Raw genomic sequence first — 13,805 nt, forward strand, 5'->3', positions numbered from 1 at the left:
CCGGAAATGGCGACTCTCCACCAGTAGAAGCCAGAGAGAGAGAGACAGACAGACAGACAGACAAACAGACTGTAACGTTAAAGCGCCCTCTGCTGGCGAAATCTCTGACTGGACTTGGCCAAACTCTGTTTATCTGAGGCTCTGGCTGCACACAGCACTGTTCAGCAGGAGGGAGATCAGTAGTCAGGACTCCTCTCCTCCTCTTAAACTCTTCTTCCTCTTCTTCTTCTTCTTCTTCTCTTCCTGTTTTATCCGTTCCGAGATGCTTAGATAAGGAGGGAAGGGAGAAAGGAGGAGACTATTGATCTCCTTTTATCCAAGACTGGACTGATGAACATGTTTTTGACTGGATCACAGTGACTGTAAACACACACACACACACCGTGCTAGCGTGGTAAAGTGGATAGTGGGTCGTTTTGTGGCTTTATGGGAGACTCTCATTAGAATCAGTCGCTCAGCTCATCCTCCCTCCTCATTCCTCTTTCTAAATTATTTTTTAACCTCGCTCCCATTGGTTCCAAAGCCTGTCAGTCAGAAACGCTGTCTCCACCTCCCTCACTAACCCCTCCCCCTCCCACAGCTTCACAGAAAGACCCACTATCTGCTGGAGGACAAGTCTCAATGTCAGAGTCTTTAACTCTTCTCTCCTCAACGCCAAAGACGCCTTCCAGCTTCCTGTTTCCTCGTCTCCTTCCTTCCCTTCCCCTGCTCTAAAGGAGACGGGAGAGGAGAGGAAGCGAGACAGTATTGAGATGCGTCCCAGCAGCAGTTACAGGCCAAGTTTCAATCCTCGCTGCTGCTTCCTTTTGCTAGTTTGCCCTCCTTTCACTTTGTGTAGGGAAGGAGGCATAAAAGGAAGCGAGCAGCTGGAATTTAAAAAAAAAAAAAAAAGCCGTGCTGCTTAGCTAACACACAGACAGACACACACACACACACACACGTTTTTATCCGTTGTAGTTTAACATATGAATATGTATTAACTTTAAATGTTTGTTCCGTTGTTTTTGTTTACATGTTTACTGTTTTGTCTGTTGCTACGATGATGATGGGATGTCATATATATGAGGAAAATGAGGAAAACTGATATGACACACAGAGGGGCGGGGCTTTTAGCTAAAAAAAAAAGGCTTGTATCTTTCAGTCATTCCAGTTAAAAGAGCAGTTTGAAATTCAGCCTCCGCGTTAAAATAATCTCGTAACCTCGTGAGTGAAACTCCAGATTAAACCTCCAAAATCTGGTGTGATCGTTTCGAGTGGCCTCATATTTACAGATATCATCTCATTTTCTCAGTCAGAAAACTACAAATATTCCTCCAACAGTCGTTTAGCTGATGTTTAATGTCACAAATTAGCATTATTTTAAATTTATAGAAGCATATTTGTCCCACTGCATTGCACCAAAGTCTGTTAGCTTAATGTCAACCATACTTTATGTGAAAAACAGCTGATTTTAAAGTTTTGCTTCCCGTTTTCCTGACTGCACCATCATTACAAAAATAAATCAGAGTTAAGGAAGGGAAAGTGAAGTGTACGGAGCTCCTGGAGTCTCACAGCGTTTAAATACTTTACCTCGTGCTTGTGGGATATTTGAATCTTTTGTGAACACAATATTTATCTTTCACAATGAGTTACTTTGCACTTCAGCTCTTAACTGTTTGAAAGCCTACAAGGAGTAACCTCAGCAAACTGTTTTTATTGAAATATACCAACAACAATAAATGTCATCTGTATGGGAGAATCTTGTGCGCGCAATTTAAACTTTCTCCACACAACTCATTTAATTGTGGTGCAATTTTTGTGCACACATTTTATCCTTACTGTATGAACGCATTATTCAAATGTTGCGTGATGAATTCATTGAAATCTTTTCCTTATGAGTTATTTATCGCGTGTGGATTGTTTGCTATAAATTCACTTGCGTGTCTCGAGTGTGCAGCTTCACTCACACAACTCTGATAATCAGGTTTTGGTTTGATCACATTGAAATCACACACGTGAAAACTTGTGCGGACAAGATTTTGTCTCTTCAGTGGCTTCAGGGGCTCCGCAGACTTGCGACATTTTCACCGAGCATTAAAAAGCAAATCGTCTGCTCCGATGCACAGGAGCAGACGAAGCTGCCTTCCTGTGGCTTTATTTCCCACAGCCCGCCGTGTTTTTTCCTGGGCATCACACACGAGCCACGGTTGTTCCGCTAAAACGTCGTTATCTCAATAATTACCTCCTGAAAGCATCGTTCTCCTCGTGTCATTTTACCAAGTTAGCATCGTCAGAGGACATTACAGAAACGAACGCAGAGACCTCCGGCCTCGCCCCGCCTTCCCCTCTGTTTGTTGGCATAGCAACAGACTAGTATTAAGAGAATAGGGGTTGCCATATTAGATTTTTATTTCAGTTTGTTGATGACAGTATTGGGATTTTAATGTTTACCCTCAGAAAGAAATAATGAAAGAAATGATTGTTAAACTACGCAACTTTTTATACAATGAGCAATACAGTCATTATAATTATTGTTATTGTTATAATTACCCTGCTTGGATCCCATTGGCTCCTCAGTGTGTCAGTGTTGGAGCTAAAGCTCTCTGATTGGTTCATGAGTCCAGACCGTTGATGTTTTAACAAATCTGGTTTCTTTTGGGAGCTTTTTTTTTTTTTCTTTTCTGTTTTTTTAATAACAGCTGCTTGTTTTCGGGGTCCGAGGGGAAGTTTGGTAACCGATGGTCGAGACTTCTTTCAGTCAGAGTTTTACATGAGATCAGAGACCCGTCCGGACCAGAGCCGCGCTCCACGTCTGCCCGTTGTCATTCTGTCCTCATCACTTTGCAGCGCTGCGGGTTAGTTTGCGCTGCAGCTCAAAGACGCTGAAGCCTGGCTCTGATCTGGTCCGGCGTGTTCAAAGAGATAAATCTGTGTATGCTCTTTACATAATCTGATGAATGGTAATGGTGATGCTTCGTATAAATATAAATAGTAATCTGATGAATGAGTGAATAAATGAATGAGTGAATTAACAGCCAAGCCAAATGTAACCAGACTGCACTCTGTGTCGGTGTTAATGAGTGAGTGAAAATAAAGCGCGAATGATCAAACAGATTCATAAAGTATTAAAAAAGGAGAAGAAGAAGGTGATGCTGGTGAATGAAATGTACAGAATGCTAGCACAGAGCTGATAAAGAGAAATAGCCAGGATTTTATTTTGGTGGTGAATCTGACTGCTCCTGATGATTAAACGCTCTGAGACAGACTGCAGCGACTGGCCTTGTTACTCATTCTTTCTCACACACACAAACACACACACAGCGAGTAACACCTGTCTTTTAATAATACAAATATTTCATTTCATTCCCTTGGCTTTGTTGTTCCTGTATCTTAAAGGTTTCCAACCCCATGATTTACACTCTGGAATAATGCTAATGCTAATTTGTCTTCCACTGGGCTTTGGTGGAGCCCATAATTCATCCATTTTCTGCTATTGCTCACTCCAGAACCTCCAAATCCACAATTTTCACCGTGCATTAACCAAAACAACAAAAGCTGAATTTTAACTCATTTCCTCTGATTGGCTGCCCCTCGCAAATATGGTTTGAAAAGCAGGTTGGCGGGGCTTCTGTGCTCAAACTCCAGCCATGTCCCCAAGATGACCACAATGGTGTATCCCCTCTTTATGACATCACACACATTCACGAGTAGAGCTTAGATTAAGGGGTGTCCAACTCCAGGGCTCAAGGGCCGGTGTCCTGCAGGTTTTAGATGTGCCCTTCATACATCTGATTTAAATGACTAAGTTCTCCAGAGGCCTGGTAATGAACTCATCATGGCTGACCCAGGGTGAGATCTAAAACCTGCAGGCCACCGGCCCTTGAGCCCTGGAGTTGGACACCCCTGGCTTAGATTATCAGACCTGATCCTTTAAAGCTGAACATATTTAAAGTTAACAGCGTGCCTGGAAACAATAAATGTAACGGACTCATTGAGCGCTTTTCTACTCAAGCACTCAAAAGTGCCTCGCTTACCCATCCATACAAGCTTTCTGTCTAGCATTCACACATATTCACACTCTGATGGGTCCATCGGAGAGTAACTTGGGGTTCAGTATCTTGCCCCAAGGACACTTTGGCATGCTGGCTGGAGCAGCTAGGGATCGATCTGATTAGCAGATGAACTGTTCTGCCTCCCGAGCTACACCCACCATCAATTTTAAACTTTTAACCCTTAAAGTTTGAGATTTTCAAAATAAATCCTCTCTGCTGTCCCTTCATCCTCTGTCTTAAAACCAACAGTTTGAGCTTCTCGTGCCACCAACTCTGCAGCTAATCAGAGTTATAAGGCTGTCTCCTGGCTTCTTGTGTACTTTGTTTGCCCTCTAGTGGCCAACAGTGGCAAAAGCACAAATTTGGACTACATAGTTTAAAAAAAACCCAACAACAACACTGTCGTTTAACGTTGTGAAAACTATATCAAAACTCTAAGATTAGAAATGAGTGCTGTCAAATTACCATAATTTGATATAAATGGTCTCAAAAAGCAGCCCATGGTTACACACACTGACTCCCTCAGGTCTGTTACTGCAAATGCCTTTGAGTTGATCTCAGGTATGTATGTGCTGTTGCAGCTCGACAGGTTTTCTATGTTTGCTCCTTCCACATTTGAGGATGTTTGACTGACTGCTGGTGTGTGTGTGTGTGTGTGTGTGTGTCTGTGCGTGTGTGATGCTGCGTTTTCAGGGTGCGCTGACCTGCATCTGCTGGACATGCTGAGCCCCATGGAGAGGAAGAGGCAGGGGTACATCCACGAGCTGATCGTCACCGAGGAGAACTACGTCAACGACCTGCAGCTCGTCACGGAGGTAAACACACGGGGTCTCCTCCATCCTCCTGACTTTATCTGGGTATCAATTTCCAAGCATGTCTCAGTTTGTAAAGTGTATCTGGACATGAGAGGAGCATGGGCGGAAGGATGCACATATCAGAGAGACGTGGCACACAGCTGGAACATTAGGAGGCCTGCACAAGGAGTGATTTTATGTAACACAGCATGTGCTCAGGATATAATTCTCTGGCTTTTCTCAGTAATAACAATGACTTTTATTTCAGGCATATGTGCAATTGTTGACAAACAACAACAAAAAAGTCAATAAAAGTAAATTAACAACAATAAATCCTGAATTAAATGGAGGAGAACACATTGAAGCGTTAGGCTTGTTACAAATTTAATCAAAAGCTTTATTTGAACACCTCTAAAAACAAAGTTAAAGTGACAGAAAGGCAAACGCAGAACACTCAGACTGTGGGTTTAAAGAGAGATAAAATACTAAAAAGGTTTTTAGCTTTAACATCCAGCAGTAACAACGACTCGCTGTGATCTCTCCAGAAAGTCTCGTTTTATTTTATTGTTTTGGCTTTTTATCTTTCATCGATCACTCGTTTTTTGCCCATGAGCCAAATACAAACTCTTTTAACAGGAAGTAGACAGGACCAGTAATAAAAATAAAAAAAGAATCGTCCTGATCGTCCGAGCCAAAGATGAAGACATAAACCCAAATTAAAGGCATGGGTTTATAAAAAAACTCCTTTGAGTTTTAGCACAATGTTTTCCTCATTTAATGAGAAAGATCATTTATCAAACAGATCATAAAAAGTTTGAGAGTTTATCTGAGTTATTCTGTGCACATTACAGTTTCTCTGTTCAGTGAGTTTCATCACTCTCTGAAAATTTTTTGTCTTTAATATTTTATTTGATCTGAATATTCGAGGACGAGTACAAGCAGGAAATGATCGATTCCCTTGGTAAAATCACACAATCATGTGTGTGTGTGTGTGTGTGTGTGTGTGTGTGTGTGTGTGTGTGTGTGTGTGTGTGTGTGTGTGTGTGTGTGTGTGTCTGCGCGCAGATTTTCCACAAACCTCTGCTGGAGTGCGAGCTGCTGACAGAGAAGGAGGTCGCCATGATCTTCGTGAACTGGAAGGAGCTCATCATGTGCAACATCAAACTGCTGAAGTAAACACACCAAGCTGTGAAACAGACACACACACACACACACACACACTGCGCATGCACTTACTCGACACAGAGACATTTGCATCTGGTGCACGTTTGACTTGACTTGCAAAGCTCACCTTGTTCTATTTCCTCCTGTCAGACAGTCGCTGCAGTGTGTTTGTATCTGTGACGGTGAAACTTTTCCTCTGCAGGGCTCTGAGAGTGAGGAAGAAGATGTCGGGCGATCGGATGCCTGTGAAGATGATTGGTGACATCCTGACCAACCAGCTTCCTCACATGCAGCCGTACATCAGGTGCCGTCTGCCATCTCTCAGTCCTGAGTCGGCCTGCAGGGGGATCATCCCCTCAGTTTCGTGTCTTGTATGACTCTTAACGTGTTCTCGTGTTCAGGTTTTGTTCGTGTCAGCTGAACGGAGCCACGCTCATCCAACAGAAAACCGACGACAACCCCGAGATCAAAGACTTCCTCAAGGTACAGCGCTGTAGAGTGAACTGTGGGCAAGGTTTTAGCCCCTCGTCCCAAAGGAAAATCACCTGGATGCTTTTTATAGTGGGGTTTTATTTACTCATGCACGGTCCTGTCATGGTTCACACAGACGCTTCCCTCAGTTTGAAACCTTACTAAGAAAACTGGCAACTCAAACATACCTTTGGTCTTCCTGTTTTCTTTTTTCGTCCGATTGTTGTGCGGGTAATTTTAATGGACACTATAAATGTGGGAAAGTGTGGATGAATAATTGCAGAATAAAGATCTGATTTTCTCCAACTCCCTCACTCTCTGTGTGTCAGAGGTTAGCCATGGATCCCCGGTGTAAGGGAATGCCTCTGTCCAGCTTCCTGCTCAAACCTATGCAGAGAGTCACGCGCTACCCTCTCATTATCAAAAACGTACGCACAGTATCCACACACACATCACACTCCCTCATATTCAGTCTGTTTTCTCAGTGTTTTGCTTTCTAGTTGATCTGTTTTTTGTTTTTAGATTTTAGAAAATACTCCAGAGTCTCATCCAGATCACAGCCACCTGAAAGCAGCTCTGGAGAAAGCAGAGGAGCTGTGCTCGCAGGTGAGAACCCAACACGGGACGATGTCCACACTGCAGTGAAAGCCTCAAATGTGTTAGTCTAGAAATAAAGCTTCACACCTGCGTTATAGTTCAGTAGGTAACATAAAGCAGATGCCTGCATGCATATCCATGAGTATCATCCTGACATCCACTGGTGAAATCCCACAGATTAGAATAATTGATCCAAAGGTTCATTTGATGAAACATCGACCAGAAACTCTCACACTGCAAAATCTTATATTCCTACTTTAACTACTATCAGAGTTTCAGGCTCTCAAAGTGCACGGGGCAGGTTGAAATTGTGTGGGGGGGTTTTTTCAGCCTTTATAACTTCGTAAGTGCAGGAGACGCACGCATTAAATGAAAATGTTTCATGTTTGGCTTAAACCCGTCTCTCTGGGTTTGAAACCATTTTTTATAGCTTTGCTGAAGTCAAAGACTGGATGGAAAAAGAAACAGATCCTAGAGAGGTCCACAGGTTTTCCCAACAAGGTCAAAAATAACGTCTTACCCTGGTTTCAAATGTTGTTTATTCCTGAATTAGCATTAAGTATGGTGTGAGAGACTCAGATTGTCTTCCTCCGGCTCAGGTAAACTTTGGCTCTGATCCTGGAGCTGGATGGGACTTCACTCGATGTGTTTTTGTGGGTTTTTCAGGTGAACGAGGGCGTCAGGGAGAAGGAGAACTCGGATCGCTTGGAGTGGATTCAGGCTCACGTTCAGTGTGAGGGCCTGTCAGAGGTACATCTTATCCTCCTGATGCCCTCTGAAAACAAGGCAACGTAAATTTATTTGTATTCGATCAGCAGACGACAGTTTGATAAACTCCTGTTTAACTTTTATATTCATAAAATGCTTTCTATTAACTCTGAAATCATAGCTCAGTCCTCTGAAGGATGATAAACATCCTGCGTCTTTCCAAGCCCGTCAGAAGGCCCACAGTTTAAGTGTTGAATCTTTACTTGAAAGTGGGTTAATTAGGAAATAATAGCAGTAATATCTGCCTGTGTATCCCTCAGCAACTGGTGTTTAACTCAGTCACCAACTGTCTGGGTCCCAGGAAGTTCCTCCACAGCGGGAAGCTGTTCAAAGCCAAAAGCAGCAAAGAGCTCTACGGCTTCCTGTTCAACGACTTCCTGCTGCTCACACAGGTGAGTCCTGCACCTCTGTACAGTTTACATGTTTAGTTTCTTGCCTTAAATCCATCTTTTATGTTGTACATGTCTGAATGTGGCTGGGCTGGTACTGACGTAGCATCTTTCTACTCAATTTAAAAAATGACCCTCACAGGTGACCAAACCTCTGGGCTCGTCAGGCTCGGACAAAGTCTTCTCTGCAAAGACGCACCTGCAGTACCGCATGTACAAGACGGTGAGACTACACAATCTCTTTCTCCAGAGAGACTCGCTGTTAAACCTGCCCTGGGTTATGTAGTGTGAGCTGGATAAACATGTCCTAACTAAGGTTTGTGTTCACTCTCAGCCAATCTTCCTAAATGAGGTGTTGGTGAAGCTGCCGACAGACCCGTCGGGAGACGAGCCTCTGTTCCACATCTCCCACATAGACCGAGTTTACACGCTGCGAGCCGAGAGCATCAACGAAAGGTGAGACGCTTCACGGTCCAGACTGAGCGAACAGGAAATGCCTGCAGTCATACTCTCAAACCTGAAAGTCACTCTTAATCTAGGATTAGTGGATTCGCTTTAAGTTTAGGTCTGTGAGTAATAACATGACTGCCTCACAAGTTAGCAGTGTCTTCAGCTGTGTGTATCATTGCTAGTCTCTAAATGTGTGTGTGTGTGTGTGTTTATTCAGGACGGCGTGGGTTCAGAAAATCAAGGCAGCTTCAGAGCTGTTCATAGAGACGGAGAAGAAGAAGCGGGAGAAAGCGTATCTAGGTACCTGTCCCACTGAAATAAACATCCTCAGATTGACCATGATCAGAAATGTCCTCTGACTCCTCCATGTCTCTGTGCCTCAGTACGTTCCCAGAGGGCTACAGGTATCGGGAGACTGATGGTCAACATTGTGGAGGGAATTGAGCTCAAACCCTGTCGCTCCCACGGTACGTGTGAACTCCTTTTAACTAAATTTGGAAAAGGAAAAACGTTGATTTCAGTTATTGGTTATACATAAGTTCTGTTCTTCCAGGAAAAAGCAACCCGTACTGCGAGGTGACCATGGGCTCCCAGTGCCATATCACAAAAACATTACAGGTAAAACATTACAGGTCTACAGGCAGGCGTTCATTATTATTCCATATTTCAGATTCATTGACTTTTTCATAATAAAATGTATTAATTCATAACGATTGACAGCTCAGTCACAGCTACAGTACACCACTGCAGTGCTGGTTCACTGCTGCAGGGACACAAATATGTCTGCTATAATTTATATTTCACACCATCGTTTTGCTGTTTTCTCTCTTTTTCAGGACACTTTGAATCCAAAGTGGAATTCCAACTGTCAGTTTTTTATTAAGGACCTGGAACAGGACGTCCTCTGTATCACTGTGTTTGAACGAGACCAGTTCTCGCCTGATGGTCAGTGATAGTCGCACGCTGATTTAAATCCCTTCATTTCACGTTCCCTGTCCTTTTCAGGAAGTATGAGTGGTTTTGTTTTCTGTCTGTTTATCATCCTCTTTGCCTCCAGACTTCTTGGGCAGGACAGAAATCCGGTTAGCGGAAATAAAGAAGGACCAGGGCTCTAAAGGACCAATCACAAAGAGGCTGCTGCTCCACGAGGTTCCTACGGGAGAGATCGTCGTTAGGCTCGACCTTCAGCTGTTTGAAGAACCGTGAAACCTGGACGGGGCCACGGCGGACTGGACTGGCCCAAAAAGGACCTGTAGGAGATGATGGTTTGGACTGGACAGCTTAGATGGATTAGACTGGACTGGACAACTGGACTGGTCTCAAATCTTTATTTCTCCGCGTGTACATCTGAGCTTTTTATATCCAGAGAGAAAGGATCAGTTAGCTAAGGGTACAATGATGCCATTACTAAACATCTTCAAGTTTAAAACAAAAAGGAATAACTTCATGAATTACCAGCTGGAGAAAGGACCTTCACATACACACAAAAGCCAAAGTGGCTGAAAATGTGTGTAACTCCATTTCAGCTCCTAAACATTAAAGATAAGCAGCAGTTAGGGTCACCATGGCAATCCTGAGCACGCCTCTTGGAAAACACATCACCGCCTCCAGTCTGTGCCTCCTATCGACCTGCTTACACACCGTGGGTGCGGCAAGAAGACTCTCCACAGCGTTTCTGTTTCTGTCAGAACATCTTGATCAGATTTCCATTCGATTCTGTGCAGCAGGCGGAGCTCCTGTGAGTCTGAGGCCTCCATAGTCAAAAGATAGAGCAGACACATGATCCCATGTTCTGCTTATAGTCTGGATCAGCTCTAGTGGGCTTGGTGTTAGATTACAGAGAGGGTTTTTAGAAGAACTTCCTCCCTCAGTCGAGATGAACATTACGCCCATTCATCTGACTGAGATTGCATTAATATATGTGAATAATACAAATATTAATGCATTTTTAGCCACTAATAATAATATACAGTATGCTGGGATTTTTGCTTTGCAGCAATCACACCAAATATGTGACACACTGATATAAAAATAGAGATGAAGTGGACTGGGATCATAAAAAGTTGGTATGAGATTCTTATCATTTCTGGCTTATTCATTTCAGTGGAGAGGGTAAATAAAGAGCTCAACATCCAAATGAGATTTATAGATTTTATTCATCTAAATCTAAATTTGTGTGGAGTTTTTAAATGTCACATACACGTTCACGTCTTAAATCTGGTGTGCTGGTGCTTCCGTGGTTAGAGATTGGACCGTTTCAGCAGGTCTGTCCTGTGATCTGACATTTAAAGAAGCATCTCAACGGGTTTTCTAGTCTGCAAATGGTTCTCAGTCATGTTGGTACCACTGAGAAGTGAAAATCCGAGACCTGGTCCAGTCCAGTCCAGTCTGCTTGTGCCCCCTCCCTCCTTCAGGACCGGTCCACGTCAGTATTTAGTCGAGTCTTGGAGAAGATCAGTCAGGTCTTTACTGTCTCCTCTCCCTCTGCTTCATCCAGACAGTCTCACAAACACTCCAGCGACAATCCCAGCCCTCCTTCTTTGTCCAACCAAACCCAGACCTTTATGTGAGAGAGTGTGTTTGTGTGTCTGTGAGAGTGTGTGCGTGTGTGTGAGGCAGACGGCCGATGCGAATGACGGTACGAGTGTAAAGATGGACAGGCTAACTAAAAGCACGGTTCAGTCTCCATGCATTTTTACACAGAGTCTCTCAGAGTCTTATGATCAACTCTTTGGGCTTCGGCTCATGTGAGGGGACATTTTTTATAATTTCGCTCAGTTTGGACGCTCACTGAACGCTCGCCACGTTATCTCAGAAAGTGCTAAATATGTACAGGTTAAATGAGAAATCCTAACGATGCAAAATAAGCTGAAGATATAGAGACCCTGATATATGACTGGTGTAAATACATTACAGACAAGATGTCCCCTTCACATGCGTCTGTGGTAATAATGCTGATAATAAGACAGGGAACAGGCGTGAAAGCTGATTTAAACTGAGGTACTGTAAAGAAGAATGTCTTAACTGTTCAGGGTGTTTTTGTTTTTTTGTTTTTATGTATATGTGGGGGGGTCGCAGATTTAGACGATTTCTGTCACACATCTGAACTCTGATGTTATGTTGCTGCTGTGTTGAGCTGTCACAGTGGCCGTCACTATGCAGGGAGGGTAAACCCTGAGGGATTTCGAGGGCCCGCCGCTGGACTGGGGCCCTCGAGCAGGCTCCGTAGGGCACAGATGTATTTTATAGGAATAGCATTTTGACCATTTTCACAGTTTAACCCTATGAAAAGCTCAGAGTAGAAACAACGGTACTGTGCGTCGGCACTCCCAGCACTTTGAAAAGCAGATTTTGGAGCAGAGCAGGACACGAATCTCCTGAATTTCACCCAGCAGCTGTTTTGGGTAATCAGAGCAGGAAGTCTAATAAAAAGAGGCACTCAAAGGATGTGTTTTTATTAAAGTCTTATCATTTTAAAGACATTTTAATGAAGATAAGCAAACTGTACTTGAGCCCAAAGGTGGATCCCAGCAAATAAAAGAAAGTCAGGAGTGATTTTCAGATGCAGTCGTTGGATTTTCTTCTTAAATGGAGAGAATGTAAAAAGAAAAGAGTGATCTGCACAGACTGCTACCATTTTTGTTCAGCATAAGAACTTTATATTTAAAGTAATGGCAATAACTGTGAAGCTGTAATTTGTGGACTGAATTTATTGTCCAAACTATATCTTCTTTCAAAAACTGTCCCAATGTTTCAATTTCAAGCACACTTTGAAATGAATACTTCTCTGATCTTCCTCCTAAAGTTTCCTCGAGCTGATTATTCAAAACGGCGGCTGCGTTCGCCGACAAGGCCGGAAACATCGCCTAGCTAGGTTGCTTAGTAAGATTGTAGATAAGTTAGTTAGCGAGCCACTCGGCCGGTTAGTAAATCTAGTTAGGTGTTTTAATTTAGTGCCAAGTTACAGTAATGTTCTAAATTACCACGAAGACAACAGTTACCTTAGTGACCAGCCACTGTCCAATCAGAAGTCGGCGAGGCTCGGCCAGCTTCAGCAGCTTGACTATGGAGGAAGGTGTGAACGAATGTTTGTGTTTCCCCAGACTGAAGCTGATGATGATGATGATGAATGATGATAAAGCTGTCTTACACCCCTCTGTACTGTCCTGCTCAGTACCCCTCTCGCCTCCTCCTCTCCTCACTGTACTGAAACTAACCCAATCCAGTTTGAACCTTACTGTCTACCTTCCAGGTTGTGTATAATACTGCTGTTATCTGAGAGTTAATATATGAGCGATAAAGGCAGCCTGCTGTTAATTATCACTGTAGAAGATGATGTACGTTGTTGTCTTTCGGTGTTCAGAATAAACTTCAGTTGGACCAAGAACTGCACTGCCTGTGCTGCTGTTTTCATTATGGATTTAACTACTTGTATGATCCAATCATAGACTGTAACTAAAAGATGTATGTACAGGACTGTGCAAAATTCTTGAGCCACCATTAATTTGTTCAATGTTTTACTAGGAAAATGGGGCACGGATGCAGTCATGCACAGAGACAGTATATGAGGCAAAAACTGTTCTCACGAGCTTGAAAGTCGATATCTGGTGTGACGATCTTCATTCTCCGACAGCCTGAACTCTCTGAGGCAGCTTTCTGTAAGCAGTCTTCAGGAATTTTCTCTGGGCTTCTGGAAGGATATTCAAAGCTCTTGGCATGTTGGCTCCCTCTTTTATTTATTATTGTTCTTCAATAAAGCTAATGTCTGTGCAGGTTTAAAGTAAAAATGTATGTAGAAAAGCAATGATGCTTCTCAAAACATCCTAGTTCGGGCACTGCATGCAGATCTGGCTTTGTAAAAGGCACTCAGATTTCTAACATGTTCTTTTTATTTATTTTTACCAAAAGAAAAAAAAGAAAGAAAGCAGTGACTTTGAAAAGAAAGCAAAATAATCTTCGTAACATACCTGATAATTGTTTATAATGTGTAATAATTATAGTGGTTTCAAATACATTTTGCACATCATACTAGATTATTTGATCGCAGTGAAGTGGTGGTGGGGTTAATTCGAGCAAACATAAGCACCTAATAGCACATCAACCGATCTACTGGTGTCAAGCCAGCCTCCAATTCGAGACTT

The 13,805-nt window shown here is 43.0% G+C and overlaps 1 protein-coding gene across 1 annotated transcript in view; it reads left to right on the plus strand.

Annotated features, from left to right (window-relative positions):
• Window positions 1-12,243, plus strand: part of itsn1 (intersectin 1 (SH3 domain protein)) — a 48,961-nt gene extending 36,718 nt beyond the window's left edge. Inside the window, exons 31-45 of the mRNA XM_080868771.1 lie at window positions 4,725-4,846; window positions 5,891-5,997; window positions 6,192-6,293; window positions 6,391-6,472; window positions 6,790-6,888; window positions 6,983-7,066; window positions 7,724-7,807; window positions 8,086-8,217; window positions 8,357-8,437; window positions 8,549-8,670; window positions 8,882-8,964; window positions 9,048-9,131; window positions 9,218-9,282; window positions 9,501-9,609; window positions 9,722-12,243. Of these exons, the coding sequence (XP_080724897.1) occupies window positions 4,725-4,846; window positions 5,891-5,997; window positions 6,192-6,293; window positions 6,391-6,472; window positions 6,790-6,888; window positions 6,983-7,066; window positions 7,724-7,807; window positions 8,086-8,217; window positions 8,357-8,437; window positions 8,549-8,670; window positions 8,882-8,964; window positions 9,048-9,131; window positions 9,218-9,282; window positions 9,501-9,609; window positions 9,722-9,870 (1,505 nt within the window). The 3' untranslated portion in view covers window positions 9,871-12,243. The remainder of the gene's footprint in view (window positions 1-4,724; window positions 4,847-5,890; window positions 5,998-6,191; window positions 6,294-6,390; window positions 6,473-6,789; window positions 6,889-6,982; window positions 7,067-7,723; window positions 7,808-8,085; window positions 8,218-8,356; window positions 8,438-8,548; window positions 8,671-8,881; window positions 8,965-9,047; window positions 9,132-9,217; window positions 9,283-9,500; window positions 9,610-9,721) is intronic.
• Window positions 12,244-13,805: the final 1,562 nt, after the last annotated feature.

The sequence above is a fragment of the Rhamphochromis sp. 'chilingali' genome (assembly GCF_963969265.1).
Source record: "Rhamphochromis sp. 'chilingali' genome assembly, chromosome: 20".
Taxonomy (NCBI): Eukaryota; Metazoa; Chordata; class Actinopteri; order Cichliformes; family Cichlidae; genus Rhamphochromis; species Rhamphochromis sp. 'chilingali'.